At 47.1% G+C, this 27,205-nt stretch overlaps 1 protein-coding gene across 2 annotated transcripts in view; it reads right to left on the bottom strand.

The window, feature by feature from the left end:
- Nucleotides 1-27,205, bottom strand: part of RCOR1 (REST corepressor 1) — an 82,019-nt gene that overhangs the window by 36,534 nt on the left and 18,280 nt on the right. The window contains exons 1-2 of one of the 2 annotated variants that reach the window (XM_025150951.3): nt 12,277-12,366; nt 5,931-6,014 (exon numbers count right to left, since the gene is read on the bottom strand). In XM_025150951.3, coding sequence (XP_025006719.1) covers nt 5,931-6,014; nt 12,277-12,298 — 106 coding nt within the window. In that variant the 5' untranslated portion in view covers nt 12,299-12,366. Of the gene's footprint in view, nt 1-5,930; nt 6,015-12,276; nt 12,367-27,205 lie in introns of those variants that run through there. The other variant, XM_015287816.4, reaches the window with a different exon arrangement.

Genomic DNA, 27,205 nt, shown 5'->3' with positions numbered 1-27,205 from the left:
CCTCCCACAGCACAAATACCAAAGATAAGCTCTGCTAAGAGTTTACAATACCACTCTGGTGGCAAAGCCTCAGATGCCCCCACTCTCCCATCCTGGAGCTAAGAGGGCTGCACTCCCACCAAGTGCCAACCAGATCACTGCCCTGTAACCCTTCAATAAGTGGAAAGGGGAAGGGGGGGGGGGGGGGGGGGGGGGGAAGTAGTGGAAATCAAATCCACCATTCCAGCCATTTCAAGGATGCTGTGTGCAGCACGTTGGAAAGAAGGGACTTGGAGCAGCTGACATACATCTGACTGCATCCTCCCTCCCTTGCTGCTGCACGGAGCAGGGGTTGGAATTGTTCTTGGGTATCTCTGAAGCAATAATCCCTTCCATTTCAAACACACCCTGCTAAATAGGAGGCTTCATTTTTTAGAAGTGATTTTATGACTGCTTTCCCCAGTCTAGTCTCTCCCATTTGGGGTTTTCCACTCACATTTATTTTTTCCTAGGCACCCTATACCCCAAGAAAATGAGAACTGATGATAGTCACTTATGGCATCATATGCCCACACAGAACTTAGAAGCCAAAATAAGTGAGCCTAAGGGTGAGAGGGTCCATCCACACAGAAGCCCTTCTTAAAACAACCTGCTCAGCTACATGCTGAAAACAGGAACTCTGCACACACTGTGTCAAGTCCTTTCAAAGGCACACTCAGCAACGTGAGAAAGCACACATTTTATACTGTCAGTCATTTTAGGTTAGAAAATTCAGACAAAGAATTTTCAAGCTCATGTAACGTCTCCTGAAAAGAGAAATGGAAGAATAACCCTAGCCTGTTCTGTGCAGAGATTAACCCATGAACTACAGAGACACTCTCTAGTCACTCAAAGGCAACCAGCTCTCAGAAAATTTTGGGATCGACCTCTCCATCACAGCCGAGTACAGCTACCAGAACTCTCTCATCCCAAGGAGGGCAGCGGGCACACTAACACCCTGCACATGCTCCAGACTTGGCTGGGACACAGGACTGAGCTCGTAGCTTCAGGGTGGAGCGCCACTGCTCTGCACACCCCCCCAGTCCAACCATCATGAGTGGGTGGCACTTAACTCCAAACCTTGCCCAAACGCACCCCACAGGGTTAACATCCTCAGTAACCATAGCAACCAGCACACTATCAGAGCCTCAGCTGGCATGCTGCTGCCTTCCCAGGATCCATTTTTGCAGCACATTTAAGAACCGCCCCCCCAGCCCCCAACAAGGATGCTAGAGCACTCGCTGCTTCCTGCAACTCCAGCACTCCTCTGACCCCACATCCCCAGGCTCACCCACCTTCCCTCCCCCCAGAGAAAAGGGGGGCCGTCTACAGCCTACTTGGACCCCCCGGTGTGGGCACAGCGTACAGCAGGCAGCCAGCAGCAATCTGGCAGGAGGAGATGCCACAGGGTCACAGGATTGGAGAGCCACCAGGTCAGACAGAGGGACCAGCTGCCAGCCATGACCTGCCCCTCCTGTGGGTATCAGGGACAGTGCCCATCTCTTCAGCAACACCCCAGCAACAGCAAATCCGCTGGTCACACTCACAGAACGTCCCCACAGCAAGAAACCAACACTTACAGCTACAGGCACACACATTCCGTCAGAGCAAACAAACTACTTTCAAAACTGAGCTCATCTTAAGCTAAACAACACATCTTTCTCCTCCTGCAGTTCACCTTTGAACTACAGATGCCTGAAAACAATCATCGCAATCCCATTCTCCTGCCTGGTTTCCATTCCTTCCTCCTGGGCAGCTGCAGTGTGCCAGCATTTACTTATTTCTAAACCAACCCAATGTCATTTTTATGTTCCACCCACTGGAGTACTTGGCACAGAGACAGACACTGCTGCTTTATAAATAGCTCCACGTTGGCCCAGCTCTATCCTGCACAGAGTTTCCACAGCATCATTACGATGCATTTCTCACCGTCTCCCTCTCCTTCCCCATTTCCCACGTGCCACTCAGAGCAGATGCCCACCTTCCACCTCGCTGTTTCCTGCCCCTCAGCATCACTTCATCTCCTCATGCCCTTCCCTGCCCCCCCTAGCAGCTGTCCTCAGCTGCACCAAGTCTTCAGGAGTGTCACTGAGAGCAACCTTTGTTGGAGGTGGGACACCAGCCACAGGACATGGGGTACTTGGAGCACAGCTGGAAGGGGAGTGGTTATTTTAAGTCCAATGTTCAGGCACTGCACAATGACCTCTCTTGAGAACAGACTGCTCACTTCAGGCTAATGCTGTGAACTCACTAGTGCTGGCAAATGGGCAAGTGAGCCCTCAGATGCAAAAGCCTGGCAGTAGATAAAGAACTTCCATACTGATATGGGGCAAGGGAGAAAGTGATTTGTACCAGGATTAGTGAGTGGTTAACAAGGCACAAGATAAAAAAAGCTAAGCAATTTATGTGCCAACATGTTGTTTGCTGGAGGGGAGCAGAGGGGAATCTTTGTTTAGGTGATTTTTTTCTTGTTGTTTTGGGGTGGTGGATTGTGGGAGTTGTCTAAAATCTTCTCCACCATATCCATTACTTCATGGCACCCGGGCAACAGGTTGCTCCAATGTGATAACAAAACTGCTCTAGTATGTAAGGCATATGGGACCACAGCAAGTTTTAACTAACTGTATGAGCCTGGAGCAGACAGCCACCAGGTCATCCTGGCTGACACACAAACTTCCATCTTCACATATAGCCCCAGCCACACGAACAGAGAAAAGTCCTGTGACTCCTAGAGAGCTTACCACAAAAACAGGCACAGGATGGAACAAAGGTTTTGGAGGGCAAATGGAACAAGTAGACACAGGTACCAAAACGCTGCTGATTGGAAGCATTCATTCATCCACACTTCAGCCTGAACACATCCTAAGAACAGATGTGCTAGCTGGGATGCACAGCAGTTACAGCTCAAGGGGGCTGTGCCAATCTCCTGGAAAGCACAACTCCTTCCACTTGCTGCTTCATGCAGCCAGTGATTTCTCCCCTCCAAGGATAACACAACACAAAAATCCATGGCTTAAAAAGGCATCAAAAAAACAATCAAAATCCATTGCTTCCAATAGCAAATCACAAAAATGAAGAACACGTACTCAGGCGTTTCATTTCAGCTTCTGTGAACTTCTCTTGCAGCCTTTAATTTGACTTATGCACATCTTTTACTACACCCAAATTCCTTTCTGAGAAAATTTAAGCCCCCTTCCAGTCTCTTTTCAGTAAGCTGACCAGAGGTGTTCAGCATTACAGCCCCTGATCTGAAGTTTTCTTCCTGAACGCTGCAGCATTCAGAAGCAGCGAACCATCCCAGTGAGCACCTCACTCTTTACACCCCCATCATCTTTCCGGCCAAGCACAACAGTGGAAGTGCTGTCACATTACCTGCTCACTGTGCCCCTAAAATTGCTCTCCCAGCTACTTCTTCCCAAACATCAGCCTCGGTGCAGAAGGTAAGAGCAGAACTGTTAGAACTGAGACTCATAACTCTGCAGTTGGCTCATTAAGAACTCACCATGCAGGCAGCAGTCCCAGCTAGGAAAAAACCCAAAGCGCTCCACAAGACTGCCAGTAAGCTTCACTTTCCCATCTCATCAATCTATGGCTCATCCTCAATTTCTCTCCGCTGCAATCCCATATCAGCTTCCACATCACTGATGGAAATGTGGATCATTGGTCCTGTTAGGCATCTTCACAGACCTCATTTAATTACAATTCACTATCAAGAAATGCCAAAACTTGTAAATGAACACTAGAACAGCTGAAGAGGCTTCTTTTCCCCTGATGCTCCATCTTCATACACCATAAAACAGGTTAGGCAACTCTGCTCGTTACTTATAATAAAGTGCTCTATAGACATTGCAGAATGCTAGGTTTTGGAGGAGGATTACTCAAGGATTCCAGGAAGGGAGACTGAATCAGATTTTCATGCAGTAACAAATCAATGTCTAACAACTGACTGAATACATTAGAGATAAGGTTATTTCTGTACATTAATCCATTTCTAGACTCATGGAACAAAAGCAGTCATCTTCAAGAGAATTTGTTTTTCATAGGTCATTTTTAAATAATGTCAAGTTGAGACAGGAGTAACTGCTACCTCTTCTGGTATTGAATTAGACAAAGCAATGACCAACCAACTTGCTTTTCCAGTTCTCTCCCTCCCTGCAGATCTGCCCTGTCCCCACCTGCTGGAGCTTTCCTACAAGCCCAGGTCCCCTCAGCCACCTCTCCCAGTGTCCCTTTGTTGTTTATTGCTTCTGGATGCTGTTTGACAACCACATCCCCACACAATTAGGTGCCTAGGAGATAAGTTATATGTTGCATACAGCACAGGAAGGTCATACTTCTTTTGCCCCAAACACAGTCTGAAATACTTATGCAGCTTTTTTCTGCACCTTTAGATGGTGAAATCACTGATGTGCCTACACAGTTATCTTGCCCTCACACTCATGAAGTTCCTCCCAACTTCTGTGGTACCAGAAACACTCAACTGCTACCTAGCTTTTAAACTAGTCATATTAAATTTTTAATTATTTCTTAGGTTTGTGATATCTTAGCTGATGCACCCATAGTTTTGTGTCATAGATCATTTTACTCAATTCCATGTATCACCATTCCATTTCCACCTCCACTCTGTCTCCAAAAAAACTCATTTCCTATCAGACAGAAATTGAATGTTCCCAAGCACGGCTGAGATTCACAAGACTCTCAGACTTGAGAGGCAGCTACAGAAATCCTCTGCCAAGGATGACCCATGCAGTCTTTCCTTCTGGTGGAAGCATAAATGTTTTGCTAGAAACCTCTGAAAGGGTATATAACAACCGTAGATAGCTGTCAAGTATACCCCACTTCTCATCAGTCTTACTTAGTTCAGCATCCAATAGCCAGCAGGGAGCAGACAGGACACCCACTGGAAAGAGAGAAGGCAGACATCTTTGCAAAGCCCTTTTTCATCTTCAGACCACAGTGTAATCCTTTTATATTTTAAGGGGCAACTTCCTCAGCGAACCAAATGTGCCAGGGTAGACCTCAGTGACTTCCTGGCATAGTTCATGTGCAGTCCCTGCTGCTTTAATTAGCAGAAGCCCCATAACTGTGCTGTGATGGATCTTAGTCCTTGGACATAGGGGAAGACCAGTGGTCAGTTTAATACTGTCACTGCAAACAACTGCAGAAGACAGGCATGTAAAGATTCTTATAGGTCCTAGAGTCAGAAAGCTACAAAGGTATAAGCACAACATCAAAAATAGCTCCTTTCATCTGCCTCCTCAGGTTTAGTTACTGTACTCAAACAGCAGCCCTTTAATCAAGAGAGCCCTGCTTGTTCACGAGGAGAGCTGTAGCTCGACATACCTTTCAAGCACTAGTTCTGCCATCTGGCAACAGCACTGAGACCTGTTCCCAGACACACACACAGAGCTGATAATTGCCCTCACGTGGAATTCCAAGGCACTGCAATTGTTCTGGCATTTAAACCTCCATGAGCTCCAGATGTGAATTTTGTGTCTTTATCAGAAAGAGGTACTACAAATTGCCAGAGATTTCTGCCACCCCCCACCTCCAAAATACTTTTCATTTAGTTCTCAGCAGTTATTCATCATCTTCTACAGCACCAGCAGCAAACAAGAATATCGTGTGGGCCTGCAGATAAGCATCTTGAATTCATACCAAGGAAGAAAGTGTCACATTTCTCCTGCTTTCCCCGCTCCCATGGATTCGACGCACTGAGCAGCTGCCCAGTGGGGAACAAAGTGCTTTTCAGGATTGCTTTGGAGGCTTTTCTTTTTTCCAATGCTCAAATTAATTTCAAAGCGTAATGAAAAGGTCACAGACATAACCTCTGTACTGAAAGTGGCACCGTCATATTTTTTAAGCTATATGTTTAAGAGAAAGAGGAGAAAAGAGAATTTGAAGGGACTTACATTTTGCTTCAGAGAGATTCTGATTAGGCGACCAGACCAGCATGCCGAGGTTCTCTCTCTCCTGACTTCGTCTGGCAAGTTTGGCTTCAGAGAAAACAGATACAAACCACGTTATAGAGAAAAGTCATTTCAGATGCAAAATGGATGCTAAAGTAACTTACCACACATCTGCAGCTTTTAATCAAGCTACGAAACCCATCTGTGGAGTCAAAAACCCTATCTTCCCAGCCAGACCTGAGGCTTTTCCTTGTGTTTTTTTTTTAACTTCCAATGCATCACTCCCCATATAACGTGACAGATAGCGCAAACTCACTCTTTCATGCACTGCACTAAGCAGCATACATTAGATCTAAATTAAAAGTTAATTAATGTTTCTCTTCCAGCATACTTGATTATTTTCCTTCCAGCCATCGCTAAACGAAAAGGGAGGAGCAGAGCTCCGGCTGCAGGCCCCAAGCCCTCACGTCACTCAGATGAACACTTCAGGGTACGTGCCCACGAACCTCCCAGATTTCACTTTTGAGAACCTCCGCTCTGCCCCCAAAAGCCCTCCCCTGTGCCTCCATCCCCACACCAGAGCCTCTCAAACCAGCCCTTCTACTCAGCCAGTTCAGAGAAACTCTGGTGCATCACACTTGTGAGAACCAGCCTGGTGTTAGCCAACTTCGCACGAGAGCACCAAAAGGTCTTAAGCAAAGAACCACAGCTGCATGTACTTAGGAGGAGAGCAACCTCAAGGTAAAGGTTAAGTTTCAACAGCAAGTTCTCATGAAGCTACTGTTCTTGGGTGCTGAGCAATCAAAAGAGGAGGAGGAGAGAAGGAAACTTGCCCTGTGAGTCAGTAGCACAGCCAGCTCAGCCACCCGCCCCGGCCCAGAGCAACCCGCAGCTCCCATTGGGTGCCCAGAGCGCTCCTGCCAGTGCAGAGCTCCATGTAACGCTGCAGCTTCATGCAATATTTCAACACAGTGCTATTTTCTTTGTGCCACCATTTTGTGATACGTGGAAAAACAACAGGTCAGAAAACCAGTGATGTGGAAGATGCAGTGCCATGGCTCTGAGGTCTCATCACACAATGGAAGCAGAGCACTATCTGCTCCTCCACCTCCAGTGCACCAGCAGCCTGCCTGCAGCAGCTCCTGGCCACCTCAACAGGTCAGAAGGTGCAACACTTACAGTACCATGAATGCTCATGGTCTGCTCACTGTTAGAATCACAGAACTGTTTGAGTTGGAAGGGACCCTTACAGGCCACCCAGTCCAACTCCCTGCAATAAGCAGGGACACCCACAGCTCCATCAGGTGCTCAGAGCCCCATCCAGCCTGACCTCGGCTGTCTCCAGGGATGGAGCACCCACTGCCTCTCTGGGCAACCTGCTCTCAACACCAAATCTGCTCAGCTAAGAACACGCAGGGTTAGATGACAAGAATACTTCAACATCAAGTTTAAAGCAAATATAACACATATTGGAGGAGGGAAGACCAGTAACATACTAACAAGGAACTAACATTTTACTTTAAATTACCCAGACATCAGCCTACCTTACTTCTTAAGCCTTGCCAGAAAACAAAGTTTATTTTCACCACCATTTTCTCAGTTTTCATAGCAAGCCTGGCAGTAGATACAGAACTTTTATACCACTTTTTTCTTTTATACTTTTTTTTTTTAATCCAAGGATAGCAACTGCACACACAAGGTATTTTGTACACAGTACGTGTTCTTTACTATCTATGCTAAGCAGAAAACCAGGAGTGAGAAATACAAAAACAGCCTCTGGTGGAGAATGCGTTCACATATAGAACACAAAAGGCATCTGAATTTAAAACTACGTAGATAGAACTTCACAATAAGTCTCCCAACTTTTAGGATTAAATTTTACTTTCTCCTCCATATCAAGTCTGGGTTGGGAACGCAAAGAAAAAAGCAACCTTAAGCCTCTGCTTCGTCGAATTTTGCTCCTCACTCTCCCTACACCACAATCTGTCATGCTATTTAGTTTGGTGAAGGGTTTGAAATGTGGAGAGAGAAAGCAGGCTTTCTCCTCACTTTGTATCACACTGAAAAGCACTTGCACATCCCCTAAAAATACCTACAGAAGCCAGTAGGGTCTTCAGAAGTTAAACCCTTCCAGTCCCAACTCAGCTCCCCACACCAGCAACCCATCCCCGGAGTTGCAGGAACCCCTGAAAATCACAGAATATCCTGAGCTGGAAGGGATCCATGGGATCAAGTCCAAGGGGGGGCACTATGCAGCTCTCAGGATCCCCTCCTGAGAAGGACACAGCACGAGGAGCACAAACATGAGGGAATTCCTTCCCCCATCCTTTCTTCTGCACAAAGGGTGAATTCAAACACTCCACACTTCAGTGGCAAAACCGAAATGCTAAATGCAGGTGATCCATTACATATTTTAAATAAAAACAGTCACTAAAGAAGGACAAGGTTTACTCTTTTTTAGGATAACAATTTAGGATCACTTTGCTTGTTTAAGCAAGTGCAGTTACAGCAGGGCAAGCTGCGTTTAAGGAAGCTGTACACTGGCAGACAAGACCACCCAACACTTCAGTTAATTCTGCTCTTTCATCCACACTACTCACCTCAGAGAACAAGGCATGAGACCTGTTCTAAGCAGCACCTCCTTAGCTTTGTTCCAGGGCCAAACTTCACAAGGGATGTGAGTTCCCACTGCCTTCACTAAGCAGAGATGGGCAGCCCAGCTCCTCTGATCAGGCACAGGATCATGGCTCTTTTCCATAGCCATCCCCATCCCTCTTCCCTCATCCCCAGAGCATACCCCTGCCTTATAACCTCAGGGGCACAGACAACTTTTTGATGGACTGTACAAAGAAATGAAAGACGGCCAAGTCCAGGTTAAAACTCTTTCTGTGAAGAAAAGGTTATTTTTAAAGTCAGTCCCGTTTACAGATCTGGTTGACAGCACAAGCCCACAAACAATTCACCCGGTACAAGGAAAAAGATGAGGCATGACATGCTACCCATAAGCCAGTGTTATCCTAAAAGCAGCAGTGTTTTTTTCTTTTTTGAGCTGGGAGGACACATCTCAGCAACACGCAGCTGACCACAGTGCATTTGCAAAGCAAAGAGCCAACGCTGCTGTTTGAGTTACCATTCCTCTGCTTGTAGGCTGATGTTCCCCAACCCCAGGAGCAGCTACAGTTCCTCTCAAGCTTTTGGAAATCTGTTGCAATGATTTCCACAAAGAAGGGAGAGAAAAAAAACTACAAAAAAAAACCAGAAATCACAAGAGGGAGGTTTCATTCAGCAGCATCAGTCAGACTCCAAGAGGCATTAGGTTGATTTAAAACAAAATATGTCTTGTCTCTGAGCCTTTAAAGCATCTTTCCCCTGCTGTGAAGGTTGCTGCAAGGGACAGCCTTGCTCACAAGCATCTGTCTGCTCAATTTGCACTCACATACAGAGATGTCAGCCCCGCTCTCCCACTACCACCCACACAGTTTAAAGCCTCAGAGGTAAGTCTAGTTCAGACCCCACGATAGATCCCAGCTCAGAAACCAAGTAGAAAACAAAAAGGAAAGTGTCAATACAAAAAGGACTCTTGAAGCCCTCCCTTCCTCCTCAAGCCATGCACTGTTGCATTCACTCCAAGAAGGAAGCAGAGCTTCTGCCCTGCCAGGACCCTCTGAAGAAACAGAGCAGAAATACGGAGCTTGCAAGTAAGTCTCAGTTACTGAGTTCAAAACATCCTTGCAAATTCCATGATACATGCATCAACTCATCCCTGATGCCTGGAACTGCTCCTCAGGCCAAGGAGCACAGCCTCCAGCCCCACAATCCCTTAGCAACACCCACAACCTCACCAGCAGCCTGACACTCATGTATCCATGTATCATAAGGGGCTTCCTGCATATGTTGTAATTTCTTATTTTCTCCATGCAAACTGAAGCTATGTTAGTGCTAAAATTAAGACTGTATGAATAAGCTGAGTGCTGCACTTGCTGCCCAGTATGTCATCACGAATACACCCGTGCTGGCATGAAACCACAGATCTATGATGGGGCTCTCTCCAGAGCAAAGTAAGAACAAGGACACACGTGTACAAGGGAAATGAAGGTGTTCTCAAACAGAAACTACTAAAGCCATTGCTACAGTGCTGAGCAGTGTCAAAGGTGCAAAGTCTCCCCTGCAGGTCACAGTGCCTTCCTCAGGGGGTTGGAACTAGACAATGACCTCTGTGGTTCCTTCCAACCTAACCAATTCTGTGGTTCTATGACTGATCCCAACCCCTTCCCAGTCCAAGTGAGCCATAGAGCAGCTGCAGTCATCAGCCCAGAAAGAAGGCTGTAGAACACCACTCCTCATCCCAGCCAGTGGGGATGTTCAGTGGGGTGAGCCAAGAACCTTGGAGCACCTGAGTCAGAAGGCCAAAGGGTGAAGGCAGAATCTCACAGCAGGAGCCCATCCAACGCCTCAGTGCTACTGTAGGAAGAGGGGCCCTGCCCAGGCAGAATCACCCTGCTCTCCTCACTCATGCTTGCTTCCTCCTTTAGGCTCTGGCATTTATCCATGCGAGCCAAGCAGCTTTGCTAAAAGTAACCTGGCAAAATAAAAAGCAAACAGCATTCTCCCTGAGTTATTAAATCAAATCAGTTGGCTGTGAGATCAAGTGAACAGCACAGTGGGTGCACAGGGAGAAGCAGGCTCACGTAGGGGACTCTGCTTTCATACAGAACTTCATCCCACTGCCACAAGCCATAGCAGGAGCCTCTCTGGGCAGAAACCAGAAACAAACCATGGAATAGGCAGGAGTTCTCCCTCCAGCACAGCTTTGTGCTGCCTGAAGGACTGCGTGCGCAATCCCCACAGGAACAGAGGGCAGGCAGGACACCTGGAGCCCCAGCCAACCCAGAGCACAGAACTGCGCAGTTCTAGCCTGATACATCCCACTTCATTTTTCTTCTCCCAGCTAGAAGCGTAATGTGCCAGAATAAACTCAGAGGGAGCCAAGGCTCCTCAGGAAGCCACCCACCACCACCACCTATCTTCTGCTTCTGCACGGAGAAGCAGTGCCAGCTCACACCTGGGTTTCCGTACTTGAGGGAGCTGCTCCATCTTGCAGCTCTGCCCAAGGATGCTGCATGCTCCCACCATGGCTGCATCATTCAAGAGCATGCTCTGCTGCTTCTGGCACCTCTCCTGAGCCTTCAGAGGTATGATCGTCATCTCCTGCAGATGCCAAGGCACACTGCTCCCACCTCCACCCTGCCCAAGTCAGGATGAAGCTCTGCAAGGGAGGATTCCCAGCCCTCCTCCGTAACCCTTCCAGTAATCTGTAGTGGGTTTTTTTTTTCCCTCTTGCTGTCTGCATAAAGCATTTCAGAGCTTTGGGAGCCCCGTGTTTCAAAGGAGGAAAAACACGCCGCAACGCATCACTAAGAGAGCATTGCAACACAGGCCATGAAGAGGGGGCATCTGCTGCTACTGAATTCCTCTGTTAACTAAGACAGCAAAAGGTAACCCAGGGAAAGCACAGCCAGGTGCTTGACACAGATACACACTGTTCTATCTTTTTTGGCAGGAAAGAAAGAGCAAATCAACACAGCTTAAAAAAAAAAATTCTTCCCATAGAACAGGGAATTCTTGAGGTACTGACTGATCTTTTGTCAGGCACCAGGTAAGAAAAGGTATCCAGATCTAAACAAAGTATTTCATTAAGAGTTATTGAAGCTTACACCAAGACTGAAATCTTCCCAAGGGCACAGGACAGCACAACACCTACCTGCAAAGGCTCCTGACTTGCTAACAGCACTTTCTGATTCCTCCCTCCCTCCCAGTAAACAGCATTAATTCATCATTAAATCACGTACTGCAAGTTCTAAAAAAGTCTAAGCAGCACCCTCTTACTTCTAATATGTAACCCTTGACATCATCTATAAAACAAGCACTGCGCAGCATACAGAGGTGAATGTATGTTTTTATTGTTTGGGGGAAGGGATGGAGCTGACATGGAATAACTTAGTTGCTGAATGTTGTTCAAAGCAGTTTTGGACTCAGTCTAAATGTATTTACTTCCAGTGAAGTGAGACTAAACAAGTATTTCCATTCCCAAATTCTGTATTCTCTTTATTGATGCTGACCTTGTATTACTGCATAGGGTAAAAGCCCTGTTCACAGTACTCATGAAGCAACATAAGACAAAGGAGACACTGCTCCCATAGTTTGAAAAGCCATTTCTTCCTGGGTCACTGACACGGCCTGGGTTCATAGCGTCACGCTCATAAGCGCACAGCATTTACAGCAACGGAATACTTACGGGGCACAAGAGAATTCAAGCAAAATTAAGAGCTGGGAGAAAAGCCATCCCCACCTTCCTTCCCTGCTGCTGGCATTGGTGTCTGAAGCAACAGCTCGGTGCCACGTGGAGAACTCTGCTGCCCGGCTCCTTCCTCCTGCACGTGACTTTCCAGCTCAGCACACAATGCTGCAATCCCCTTCCCTCTGCCTTCTGAGAAGCGCCTGGCTTTAGCAGCCCGTGCCTCCTAGCAATGCTATATTTGTACACGCTACAGCACAGCTTTACATGTAGCAGAATTTTCTAAACGGGAATCCTGCAACTTAAGGAAGGTTTTTAATTAAGAAGTTATAAATTAAGCAGCAGTTAGCTCTTCCTATACTTGACTACACCCGACTGGCACTGCAATCTATATGCAAATAAAGTTCCGAGGGCATTTCTGTATCTGCCTGGGGAAACAAAGGCCACTATTTGGGCTTGGGTACAGAGCCACGGCACAGCACAGGCAGAATGAAGGGCCTCATGCTTCGGTGTAACTGTGCTGCAAAACCCACAGTATCTCACACCTCACAACGGTGTAAAATATATATATACTGCTTTAAAAAAAAATCACCCCGTTAAAGATTAATCATCCAGCAATGATTACAAAGGTCACTCTGCAGTGATAAAAAAATTATCACCATTAGAAAGGCCAGAAGAGAAAACAAGAAAAAGCATGGAAAGCAGTATAGCTTCCCTTTTTTCAAGTAACCAAGTTCAAATACTACGCCTGTGCTTCACATCTTAGGATTTAAAAAACAAAAATGAACTTTAAGAACACACCTGGCCCGAGCTGCCTTGCTAGTTTAAGAGCCAGCAATAAAGCAGAAGCTGCAGCCCACGTTGTGCCCGCAGCCCAGGCCAAGCTGAACAAAGCCCAGCAGATGTCGAGGCCTCGCCTTCATATTTTTCCTGAATAACACGAGTCCGCTCATTCTTTCCTGCAAGCAGGTGGCACCAATGTGCAGCCAGAGATGAAGTCTGAATAACTATACAAGCAAACAGCCTTTCACTATATATACACTTCAAGAGTGTAATATTATTTTTCTATATGCATGCAATTCCAATCCAGGCGTTGCCATGAGTTCTGCATACACAAGCCCTGCAAGCCTTGGAGGAGCAGGAAATCCATTAGCATAACATCAGAAGTATGGATACACCCCCCACACGCAGCACTGAGAATCACACCTCTGCTAATCACAGCAGGCTTTTGTCTAGACATGGCTGGGTTTGGTACGGAGAGGGAAAGGGGCAGAGTTTCTTTAAAGAAAGAGTGGAACTATTAAATTAAGAGGAGAAAACACACGTTTGGATGAGATTTTACCAGAGATCTCACGAGCCTTTTTAAAATGTAAAGATTTGCAACGCTGACTTTTTTTTTTTTTTAATCAAAAAGAGGAGGGCTGGTAGCTGTATATAATGCAATCCTGAGCACAGAACCACAGCAATGCTCCTGCACGCCTGCTGCTGCAGGTTCCCTGCCCCTCTGCAGTGTGCTGCCCCATGCTATTCACCCAGAGCCCCAAGCCTGCCAAGAGCAGGTAAATGCACACACACACTGGTAGTTCTGACAGCTGAGCCACAGCCCCAAAGAGACAACTGCTGCTGGTTTCTGTTCAGTCTCCCTGAACGCTGACCTGACAAGAGCATTCCTCCCTTCCCTCCTCCACGCTATCTCCCTTCCACTTTCATTTCAGTGACCAAGCCATGCCTACATGCATGCGAGAAAGATCCGAATACAGAAACCTACACTGAAGGAATTATAAAAAGGAGCAATTCTTGCACAGTTCCCTCAAGCGCCAGGTGTACAGCGCTGACAAATATTTAGGTGCTGCCAAACCTACCGAGAGCCAAACTGACAAGAAAGCAAAGCTAAGGCGAACGTCTTCCTGTTTCCACCATGGATCCTAATTCTGCTGCCTCCTCTGTTCCTTGGCAATCAGAGACTCCTACACACAGCTCTGCACCCACACGGCCTCCCATTTCTCAGCTCTTCCCACCCACCACACAGCTCCTCCGCCGCGCTCCCTCACCCCAGCAAGGAGAGCTGCTCAGATTATTCACTGACAGCACTTAGGGATAACGTATGAGAGCAGGGCAAGAGCAGAGACTTCCTGAGCCTGGCACTGAGTCTGCATCGCTGGATTTAATGGCTTTTCATGGAAGGAGGAAAAAAAAAAAAGTCCATCAAATTGTCTAATTCTTTTTGAACCCATTTATAATTTTGGCATCTACAACATCCTGTGGTAGAGTGCTACAATTTAATTACATGTTTACTGTCTGAAGAAGAACAAAGAAAACCCATGCACACACTCCCTTCTTCGGCTCTGAAGCTGCCACGCAGTTATTTCATTTGGTGGCCCCATTTCCTGGCTCACGAGCAGCAGAAGTAACTGTGCCCTGCTCACCTCCTCCTCGTCTCATACCGCTTCACAGACCCCCTACCACACTCCTGTCGGTCATCTGTTTTGCAGGCAGGACAGCCCGGGTGCTGCCTCTGCCTCGCACTGAGAAGGAGAACAGTTTCTGCACTTCATCTCGTTATCTCACAGCTCTGAGAAGCATGTATGCACGAGGGAGGGATGGAAATGGGGCACAAGCAGAACTGCACACACTGTTCGAGAAGAGGGTACACCACAGATTTATAAAACACGCCATAATTGGGTTCTGTTTTGTTCTCAGATGCTTTCATAACAGCTTTTAACAATACACTTGCCTTTTCACCATTACCATTGAGTTGATGAAAAAACCACTATGACTCCCAAGATCTCTATCTGGAAAAGTAGCAGCTAATTTAGAGACCACTATTGTATACATACAGTTAAGGGCTGCTCCACTCACTCATCCCCTTTCCCCCTCACCCCCATCTAAACGTTGTTTAGCGCTAAACAACAAGTTTCACCTGTCACTTTTATTGCCAAGCTGTCACAAGACTGAACAAGTTGCCCATTCTCCCCCCCCCTCCAAGTAAATACCCACAGTCCCCCAGCCACTCCCTCCTTTTTCATATGCTGTCTTCTCATACTGATGAAGGGACAATCCAGCTGCTACTAGCGAAAATAAGAAAGGGGAGGGAAAAAAAACCCACAAGTGTTATTTGAAATGGAGAGTACAGAAGTGCTGCCTTTTCAAGAGTGAGAAGTGCACAGTGGCTGCTCCATAACTGCAGGGACAACTCTGGCTACCCCGGGCTTCCCAACAACCTCGTAGATGACCAAACAGGAAGAACAAAGAGCCCAGGGGTTTACCTGAGCCTGAGGGTTCCCCACCCCCTTCCCATGAAGGCAGGGATTCAGACCAGTGATATAAGCACGCCCCACCTCCCAGCTTCAGCCACCCTTCCCCATTCCTCAGCACTTTTTGGGGATAAATAAGGGCAGAGGTGAACGGGACTTTTGTCTGTGCTTAGCAAAGACACACTCACAACCTCAGCTTCATAAGCCCTGAAATTCCTTATTCAAAAACCAGGCCCAGCTTCCCCCGTAAAGCCTGAAACTTCACAGCACACACAAGTATTTGCAACCCAATCAAGCACCATATTACTCAGCTTTCCCACATGCTAAGGACCAGCTGGATGGTTTCTATTGCCCAACGCAAGCAAGTCAGAGTCATGTTAGCAAAGAGATTACTTCTCCATGTTTTCAGCAACACCCCTTCCCTTCCCACCCATCCAAAGTTCACACTACAGCATCCTCTTGAGATAGCTCACCCTGATTAGTGAAAGTAACCAGTGCCTAGAAAGCAGTGTTATAAAATGCACATTCTTGCCTAACTTAAAGTATTACTGCCCACTGTGGGCAGCGGGGAGGACAAGCAGCAGTGCAGCCATCCCAAAGGATGCCAGCCAGGCTGGCCAACTCAGCTCTACCACAGTTAATGCAGCTAATTCTACCTCCAGCTGGTTCTCCATGGGTTATATGAGTGCCTCGGCTGGCAGCAGCAGAGATTGCAGCCTCTGAAAGGAGGCCCCAACTTGCTATACTGATGCAGCTATCTCCAGGAAGACACCTGTCCTCAGGCCAAGGCGAGCGTAAGAGCAGCTTATATATCAAATCCCACCCCGCAATCTGAGTCACGCATCAACGCGGCGTGCAACTGCAGTCACCAGGCTGCGAGCATGCCCAGTTTAACCCACACAAATCCGACTTCTAAACATCTGTGACGGCTACATATCCTCCTCTCATCCCCTTCCACGACGGTCTCACAGGTCCTTATCCTCACAGCACCCTGCCGCCATACCGGAGCCTTTATCAGCACACAAACAGCTGAGCCAGGCACGCAGGAGCTGAGCCAGGTTTCCTGGGTCCTGCATTAGAGCCCTCTCTATGGGTCATCCTTCCTCATCATTCCGCTCTCAGAAATGCTGAAATCAAATAGGAGCCCATAAATAACACATTCAGTATTTCAAATCAGATTGTAAAGCCTCAATCTGCTCCCAGTTCTCCTTGGAGATGACTGCTGTATTCATTAGCTCACAGGCTTCCCCAAGGCACAGGCAGCTCCACTCCTGCTGCCTGCACACCACGCTGGGTGCTGGAAGGATAAATATCCAAAAACACAAGGTTGGGTTTAATGTGTCCTTGAAATGCAGGCAGCTCCTGAAAGCTACTAGATCACATTTTTCCTACAGATTTCACACGTTAGGCATTTTCCCTCATTTTTGCCAAACTTGGAGAAGTAGTAAGTCCTATATTTAAATGTAGCTAGCAAACATGACAGATCTTATAACTTTGTCTCTAACATTCAACTTTCACTAGATGACTTTCCAACACAAGTCTGCTGGATTCTCTCCTCCTCCCCCAGCCTCCCAAAGACTCTCAGAACGAGTTTGTCTTGCACCCACATTGATAACTTCAGAGCACAATAACTATGAAAGCCCCAACACCTCATTCTTCACTGTTCCTTGCACTCACTCTGCACCTTGTTCTGCCCATACTCCCACTTCATGTTGAATCATAGGTGACCCTAAACGTGCCAAGGAGCCACGGCTGGGGGAGATGAGATGTGGGCAATGGGCAGCAGCAGGAGCACTGCCAGACAGAGGAGCAAACAGGGGCAGAGCCCTGAAAGGATGTTGGATTTTCCTGAGCTGCCTTCGCTTTGGGATTACAAGTGCTCCTTCTGCAGTGCCAGCGTTTGCATACCACAGCATATTTACAAAGAAATCAATTAGGACATGTGCAAGAAGGTGAGCACAAAGAGTCCCACAGCACTCAGAGCACTCCGCACCATTTCATGGAAAAGCAAAGCGGTGAAAATGTACCCGCACACCCACACTTGAAGCATGGTCCCCTTCCCCATCCCATTTCACAGAAAGAAGTTCGTGCACATACAGCCTCTGACATGCAGCAAGCACGTGGTGAGCATTGGAGCAGCACTCACATAAAGAGCAGCAAGGGAGCAGAGGGGAAAAAGCAGCGTGCCAGGGGAACAGTTAGACCAAGCCCTGCTCTGCAGCCATCACTGCACGGCAGGGAGCACGGAGGGGACAGAGGGGGCGAGGCAGATAAGGAGAAAGCAGCCAAGTGCCAGCCTGGCAACGCAGATAAATGCAGCCAAGCCCTGCTGGAAGGAGGAGAGTGCGGTTTGTGGGAAGCCGAGGGTGGAACCTGGTCTGGTGCCCCAGCAGTGAAGGAGGAGCAGCCGCCCGGCAGAGCAGGGAAGGCGCCTGCAGCACACCTACCTGCCCCGCAGCACGTCCCTACACCACGTGCTGCACTGCGGCCCTCACGCACACGCTGATCCACAGCCACAGAATTAACTTAATTTTACTGTGTTCAGGGCCATTACTCTCTCCAATCTGAGGACTAAAATCCCATTCAGGACTTAAATGCATCTTTATCGAGGCTGAAAATTCCGCAGTTTTCTTGAGTTTTCAAAAAATTCCTTTTAGATTTAATTCACACTCAGAGCAGAAGAATCCCTCTCCTTCCTTCCAAAACCCATCATCTTAGCCAGAGCAGCCAGAGCATCTCTGCCTATGCAAGAGCCGAGAGGTCTCGTTTTCCTTTCCCACAAATTACATAATGGAAAAACGCAGTGGCCAGCCTCCAGCAGCTGTTTGATAGGAATACAGCTGTGTCTCTTCATACATCAAATTAAGCTGCCCCACACCGTACTGGACAAATCCAAAACGTGACTGCTAAGCTTATCATCTTTACCCCGTGACCACTGGATAACTCCCTAAAGACGACAAGCAGCTCCCCTCAGGGCACCACACTGAGCTCTGACCGAAGCATTCTGCAATTCTCTCCACCCCTCACCCTGTGTTACCACCCTGACCACCGGAGAGCACTTTCTCCACACTATCACCTTCTCAGCATCGGTGACCCATGCAGATTCTCTTGTTTGGTACCGAGGAGGCAGAACTTCTGCTCGCCCAGCTTGTAGAAAAGCGCTTAATGGGGTGTTATGCACATCCATGCAGAGGGGGAAAAAATGGAGGGGAAAAAAAGAGCAGCAACAAGAACAGGGCAGTGAGGGAAACAAAACACACAGGGACAGAAAGAGGACAGAGAGCCTCAGGGGAGGGCCAGTATTTAGAAAAGCTGAGTTATTAGAGACTGAGAAGCTAAAGCCTGCTAAGGTTGCTGGGGCCTTCGGGGGAAAAAGAAAAAAAAGATCTGCACAGAGCTCCCTGGAGAACAGAACAGCCTCACAGCCTCATGGGTAAAGATGTGGGCTGGAGGAGAGAAAAGCTGTGACACCCTGGCACCAGAGAGGAGAGCTGGCTGTCGAAGAACACAGGGCACGGCAGGCCAGGGAGCATGCAGCATTCACCTGCAGGGAGGGGCTTCAGCAGGAGGACACTCATCAGAAACGCGGTGCTCTCTTCGTTTCCACCCTGGCCTGCCCCTTTTCCATAGCACTGCCAGCATAAAGTTTTGCATTTGTAGAAAGATGCTTTTCCCTGACATCTGGATTTCACAAGTCTCTTGCTTCATGAGAAGTGTGTAGTCTATCCTTTAAGGCAACAAGAGAGGGGCTGTGAAGCAGGGACCAGCCGCCACCACTCTTAGTGCAGCTGAGCCAACTTGCAACCGAGACCTGAGCTGTAGCCAGCGTTTGCACACAGTACAGCAGCCTGCCAGGCTCCTGATTCATGGGGCTTTACGTTTTCCCCCAGACGATCACAGAGAAAGGAAGACAGCAGTTTCTTTTCTTACAAAAACTTTACAAATCCACTTTCTCATTGCGGTGTTCCACACCCATTACCAGCTGTCCCAGGCTTGCCCAACAAGACGACCCCATTGCACCTGATGGTGTCCTGAATCAGAGGCATCAGTTTACATGCAAGAAAGTTTAGATGCCAGCTGCCTGCTGATTTTGGTCTCGACTTGCAAACAAAATCCCCTCCAAAAGCCCTCATTTTCCCTTCCCCATAAGAGGCAATATTTCAGCCACTAGTATGAACGAGTTCATCCAAAGACATCAGTCCAACAGCAGTGCTGGGGTGAGGCCCAGAGCCCCAGCATATCCCCCCTCAAACTCAGCACCTCACAGCATCACAGACTGGCTGAGGTTGGCAGGGACCTCTGAGTCCATCTGCTCCAACCCCTGCTCAAGCAGGGACACCCAGAGCAGGCTGCCCAGGACCACGTCCAGATGGCTCTTGAAGATCTCCAAGGAGGAGACTCCACTCTCTCCAGCCCTCTGGGCGACCTGTGCCAGTGCTCCATCACCCACACAGCACTGCCCGATGGTCAGACAGGACTTTCTATGGTTCAGTTTGGGCCCGCTGCTTCTGGTCCTAGCACTGGGCACCATTTAGAAGAGCCTGGATCCCCATCCTCTCTGGTCCCTCCCTTCAGGTATTTATAGACACTGATGAGATCCCCCTGAGGATCTCCTCCTTATGCAATAGCCAGTCAGTATGTAGAAGAGTCACATGAGACTACCACAGATGCTGGGAGGGCAGGTTTTAAATTATTCCTGCACAAGAAGGCACAATAATTAAGAAACACCATGTAAGATGCACACTGTATTTGAGAATCCTTGCACCCTTGACTATAGCAATGCACCAAGAACACAGCACTCCCTCTTCACAGCATGTTTAAATATCAGTGCTATCTCCAGTAGAGAACTCTGCAGCAATTTCTAGGAAAGGTGACACCAGAGCACTGCAGTTTCTACACCTCCTGCTCACTGCCCTTGGATAATTCTTTGCCTGCAGTCTGGCTGGAAGACTTGTTCCCATTCAACACCAGCAATGTAACCTCCCTCCCCCACTTCCCAGACAAGATCAAAGCCCTTCTGAAGATCCCACCCAAGCAGTCTATGTGGGAACAGAGTAACCACCCTTTTTCTTCCAATCCTCGCTTAGCTGAGGGTGATGCTGTTGGAAAGACAAAGCTTTCACACACAGCTTCTAGGTTGCCTCTCCATTCCTGAAACAGGTCACGTGCCAGCAGGCTGAGCTCGTGCCCTGCAGTAACACTCCACGTAACGCAAGGGCACCGTGCCTTTGCTGTACTGCACCACCCGCAAGGAGGAATTTCCCCTGTAGGAGCAGAAGAGAGACAAAACGGGACAGGGAACGTCATACTGGGCTATGGTACAGAGACAAAATGTAAGCATTTGTCCCCTACAGCCTCCTCCTGAAGGAAGAATGCTGCAGAGCTATCCCCCCCACAGGCCGTATGCATACGCATCACAGTCACCCAGACCACTACAATGCCATGACAGAGCCCCTTTAGGTGCTCACCTGTGTTCTCATCAGGTTTAGGATTGTTCACATCTACCTCCATACTGTGAACCTCCCTAAACTGAGGTTGCAAGTCAGATGTGAAGGTCACGGATGCGCTATTAACACTGCTAAGAAAGCAGATCTTTGACAGAGATCCCTTCTGCTGTTCCTACAGAACCATCAGTTTTGGCCACTAAAAAACGTAACAGAAGGGATTATTTATATAAATACAAGCAGCGATTATCATCCCTGAGTTCACAATTGAGCTATACCAGCCATCTCCTCCTACATAAGCTTGGTTCTTTTGTACAGATCTCCCTTGTAACCACAAAACTCTATCACTTCTATGACTGCTCAAAAAATATGGGGAGTTTCCTCTGTCCTTCCCTTTTCTTTGTCATGGTGTTATTGTACACAGCCTTGAAATCACCATTCTCAACAATGCCTTGCCTCTAAAAACAACACTTGTGGTTCAGAAAGGGAACTGTCCCAGACATCCAAACCCTTGGCAGCGTGGGGCACACACGCAGAGGACAAAGGGAAAGGTGTATGCCATGCCCTGTGCTCTCACAGGCTGCACGCCATCTGTCCTGGTGCACTACAGCATAAACATCACTCTTGATCACTCTGTGCATCACCCAGATGCAGCATTCTGTGAAATTTTGAGATATGCAGGGAAAATTAGTTTGTTTGTTTTCTCCCTACCTACTCTTTCCTAGAATTTTCTTTTAAGAAATCAGCTGTAGGAACTTCATTTACCAGCCTGGGAATTAGAAACAACATCATGCACAACTGAGTTACCGCATCAATTTTCATCAGATACGCTTTCAAATACAACTCTTCAATGCAACGTACATTTGTTGCTATTCTGAAGTGAGACCAGCATGTCACAGCACAGTAAGGTAACAAGTGTATTTGTTGCCAGTTGGTATCTCTCTAAAAGGAGACAAAGCAGGGAGGGAAAGTGTCAGAAATAGAAAGTATCCATATTGTTAACTCAAACAGAAAGTTATATATACCCGGGGCTCTGAACCAGTACATAAAGACCTAAGGCAAGGGTAAAGAAGCAAGTGCAATATCCCAGTCTAAATAAAAACGTCTTTTGCTGTAACATGGTGACTGCAAGGACTAAAGGTAAGTCCAATCACACATCACCAATAACATTTCACATACTGTTTTTTTCGTTGTTGTTTTCAACAAAGCAAACATTTTAATTAATTAATTACAAATTACTTACTCTTTTTTCCCTGTTATCAAGTCCTCACGTTCAGTACATTACATCCATGACCTTTCCACAGAGACTAAATGTTATCTCATGTACTGCATCTTTCCCTACAGAACTATCTGGCCTTCTTGGAACACAACGCTATCACCGATGAAGGAGTCAAGGCTATCATCCACTTGGTTTTTAGTGTCTGCGTTGGTTCTGACTTCAAGCCCAGAATTCACAAGGCATCCGTAAAAACACTTCAGAGCAATTCCATTGGAAAGGACCTACGAAGATGATCAAGTCCAACTGCCTGATTGCTTAAGGACTAACCAGTAGTTAAAGCACATTACTGAGGGCATTGTCCAAATGCCTCTTGAATGCTGACAGCCAGGGGGCATCAGGTACCTCACCAGGAATCCTGTGCCAGTGTCTCACCACTCTTACAATAAAGATATTTTTCCTAACATCCAGTCTGATCTTCCCTCATTACAGCTTTGTGCCGTTCCCATCCTGCCATTCCAGGAGCAGAGCCCAGAATCCCTCTATGCTTCCCCTCCTCAGGGAGCTATAGAGAAGCACAGAATCATAAAATCATTAAGACTGGAAAAGACCTCTAAGACCACCTAGTCCAATCCCAATCCATCCCCACCATGCCCACTGATCATGTGCCTCAGTGCCATATCTCCACATTTCTTGAACACCTCCAGAGATGGTTGACTCCACCACCTCCCTGAGCAGTGAGGTTGCCTCTCAGCATGAACGGCCCAATGCCCTTGGCCCCTCCTCACAGGACATGCCTTTCAGCCCTGTCATCATCTTAGGTGCCCTCCTCTGCAGGCTTTCAATGACCTTAACAACCTTTTTATAGTGTGGAGCCCAGAAATGCACTCCATGTTCAAGGTGAGGTTGCACCAACACTAAATATAGCAGGAGAATCACCTCTTTATTTATTAAAATGAACAGAGGGAACTATTTTCTTCCCGTAGACCTTAAAGATCTGTTCCTTGGAACGGGAATCCCTGCATTTCATTACTGATTTATGAAGACCTTACCTTTATACAGCCAGAAGCTGTAAAGGAGACCCACGTCTTCTCTTGAGCACACTTACAACAAAGCTTAGGTCATCTGCTATAAAGCATATGCAGTGTAGTTCTGAAGAATAAGCTGTATGAAAATGGATTTATTTCCAACTACCACAGAAAGTGATTGAGGACAGGAAATAAAAGGACTTGAGACACTCTGCAAAACTATTCACAGAAGTGCTATACATGGCACAGGGATGTGCTGTAGGAAATCAGACTTGGCTCCCTGGGCAGAACCATCTTCCTTTGTGCCTCAATTTTCCTCCAGCCCCCAAACTTGCAATAATATTCAGCACTCTGCAGACACACACACACACACACACAGTGCCAGAAAGTCTGAACAAGATCATCAGCACAGCATACCAGGCTCCATGGCAGAAAACACTGCCACATGCATGCAGGACAGGCACTGACACCACAGTGCACTTCAAGTTGAGAAGGAAGTCAGAGGGAAGTGACGACCTCCTGGAAGTAACAGTGGCAATAGAGAACCATTTAGCACATCTCTCTCCCAGCATTAACAGCTTGCCAAGACAAGATCACCACACCTGCCTGTGGAGGAGGTTAAAAGAAAAAAAAAAGGTTCTGCAGCAGAGCAGCTTTGCAGTCACACCCTTAATTATTTCATAACTTTTCCAGTACAGACACCAACAGCAAATGCAACTTGTCCATCCAGTTCCAGTGCAGGTGGGAGCAGACACCGGTGTCAGGCCAGTTACCTGGACAGGTCGTACAGGACTCCTGCTTCACATCAGCCATCCCAGTGACCTAGATAGCAGAGGTCTCCCTAAAATGGTTCCTGGCCTGAGGGGACAGAAAGTTTTTACTCCAATGGCACCATGACAGGTAACCTTAGCTTCACAGCCTCAGATTGGTACATGAGATGCCTTGCCTACCTAGGAAAGGTTACAGCTTCACAAACAACGTTTAAGATCTCATAAAATCCCTTCCTAAACAGGAGACTCCAAAGGAAGGAGAATAAAGGACAGGGGAAAAGCAAGCCATTCACAACTGGTTGGAGTTTCTCTACAACAGTTACACAGCCTTAGGTACAGCAGATTACATTTACACCTCAGCTTAGCTCACACAGGAAAAGCTTTTTAGCAAAGACAAAGAACAAGTAAGAACACTACACCTCTGCAGATCTGTTGCCAGAGTTGTGCTACACACCTTAAACCTTACTTAAAACAACACTGCAAGAGGATGATACCTTTGTGCCTGAAATATAGAGAAGAGCTCCTCACATTCTTACACCCAGAGGTTTCGCTGCAGAGTGCAGTATGCCTACCTAGAGCGGCTATTCCAAGCAGGAATAGTCATGACCTAATCCAAATCTCTGTACAGGTATGGAAAATGAGAACAAACGGAGCGGTCTTACCCAGTGGAAGAAGCAGTCAGACCACATTTTACATCCACTCTTGTGGTGAAAGGAGGCTGCTCTGTGGTCATACTGGTACCACTGAGTCAATACAGCCGCAGAACTTTATAAAGAAACCAAAATCCTGTGCCCATCCAGTGTACTCCTCCTCAAAGGCTGCTGGACTAAGCCTCCCCTTCCTTCAGTCAGGTAAGACTGACAGCAGCCTTCAGGCTGAATCCAAGGATGCTCCAACGTTGCATTGTTCCTTCAAATATGGCATCTTTGTATGGAATATTGCCAAAACACTACAGAGATTCAAGGCAGGACCAACCCCACTCTCCCTCAAATACCTCTACAATAGCACTTGATAGGTTATTGTGTGTCAGGAGGCAGTCTATACACCTAGTTCAGGACAACTGGAGCCATTAAAAGGAATTCTAATGTGGCCGGTAAAATGTTGGATGGAAAAAAATCAGACTGAACCACCCAGTTATTTACAGCTCTGCAGACTTCCTGTTTTGATGCAAGTCAGAGAGATCTGGAAAACCCAGGAAGAAAAAGCAGTAGTTAAGGAGGGTAAGTTAGTTAGCAAAGCCAGCAAACTATCACTGCTAAACCACAGAACGGAGAAAACTGTACCTGAGCCGATCCTTTTCCAGCAATAAGCACATCAAAGACTAATGCACGGGAAAATGAAGGAAGCAGAAGCAAGCAACTAGCCTTCAGAACAGCTCTGGATACAGGTTTTATGTTTTCTCCTTCCATCTCTGTCCCTCTTTTGTGCACCATAGCAGTGTATTTATTACAGCCAGGTAGTGTGAATGGCACAGCAAAGGCAGAGCCTTTATGAAATGGGCTGGCAGAAGTGAGCCTGAGAAGCTCAGAGCAGCAAGTCTTACCCCATCACCAGGTGAGCCACCTGGAAAAGATCACTATAGATAGCTATTGGAAAAAAAACACTTCACAAATGAAAATGAAATATTTCATATCTTATTCTTTTCTAGTCTTATAAAAGCTCCAAGACTACTTAGAAAGCACTTTTTAATACATTGTTATGCTCTAATCAAGTCTCTTGCAGATCTATAATTTTGGAGGATCGCATGTGATATTATTAGACAATACTGTGGGTTAAATCTCACAGCTACATAAAGAAAAGGGAGATGGGAAGAAACAACCACACCAGAATCTGGGAGAGTAAGCAGAAAGGTGCAGGCCCAGCCTACAGTCCCCTGACCCTTGGGGTCTTGTTCCACTGACCTCACTGGGCTTTGATTCACAGCACTGATGCTCTGAAGTACACTGAATTACTTCATAGCAGTTAAGTACAAACCATCCCCAGAGCATTGGCACTACATATCCTGCTATGCTGGCAGAGCTGTGTTTTGTACTACTATAGCAAACCATCTCCCAGCAAGTTTTGCCAGTAGAAAGGTGGGTTTTGCTAGCCAGATAAGGGATTTCTGCCTGCCAGCAGCCAACCTACACCTCCACCTCAATGCTGAGCAAACAGCCAATGCAGAAATTCCAAATTTATTTTTAACTGATTGATAAAGCCAAGTAGAGTGGAAACAGCTTTGCAGACTAGCAGCAGCACCATGCTGCAAGCCCTTAAGCAGAGCCAGTCACAATGTGACTAATGACGGACCTCAAGGACTGCTCTCAAAACTCCAGTAACATCACTTTCTGCTCTGCTACATGCAGAACTACAGCCACACATGGTGCTGCACACCTCTACCTTCCATATCTCTGAGCCAGTTTCTAAGAAAGATCACTTGCTGAAAAGCATAAAGAAGAGGACCGTGGTCAATTATTATATATCTAAGTGGAGGCCAGTGATGAGTGGTGTCCCCAAGGGGTCTGTTTTAGGACCAGTGCTCTTGAACATCTTTATCAATGACCTAGACAGTGGGACTGAGTGCACTCTCAACAAGTTTGAGAATGACACCAAGCTGAGTGGTACAGCTGACACAGAAGGAAAGGATGCCACCCAAAGTGACATGGACAGGCTTGAAAAGTGGGCCCATGAGAACCTAACGAAGTTCAACAAGGTCAAGTGCCACATTGGGTCACGGCGACCTCAGATTTCCCCAAGTCCTTATCAGCAGGGCAGCTCTCAATGAGTTCTTCTCCCAGTCTGTGCGTGCCTCATCCTTGGAGGTACTCAAGGCCAGGATGGATGGGGCCCTGAGCAGCCTGACCTGGTAGGTGGACTCCTTGTCCATAGCAGGGGGGGCTTGCATCTAGATAACTGTTAAGGCTCCATCCAATCCAAGACATTCTATGATTCAGTGCTGAAAAGACAAGCTGCAGGCAGCCAGCCTCACAGTCTGTGCCTGGGGACCCCTTGGCACACCATACCAAGCGAGGGCCAAGCCAGCAGCACGCATTTCAGGCTTAGTCCATCAAGATGTTCACATTTAGCAGCAAGTTTACAGGAAAAAGCAGCACAGATTTTTGTTGCTAGATATGACAGCTGGATGATTTCTATTACTGTGATAGATATACTCTACAAAAAGTTATATGATAACCAAGGTACTGCTACAGACCAATTCCTCTGAGATTCAAGATGTTCTGTATAGCTAGCAATATACCTTAATGAACCATTTCCAAGACACTTGTGTGCACAC

Source organism: Gallus gallus, chromosome 5 (genome assembly GCF_016699485.2).
Source record: "Gallus gallus isolate bGalGal1 chromosome 5, bGalGal1.mat.broiler.GRCg7b, whole genome shotgun sequence".
Classification (NCBI taxonomy): domain Eukaryota; kingdom Metazoa; phylum Chordata; class Aves; order Galliformes; family Phasianidae; genus Gallus; species Gallus gallus.
This window is presented reverse-complemented; position numbering and strand designations above follow the sequence as displayed.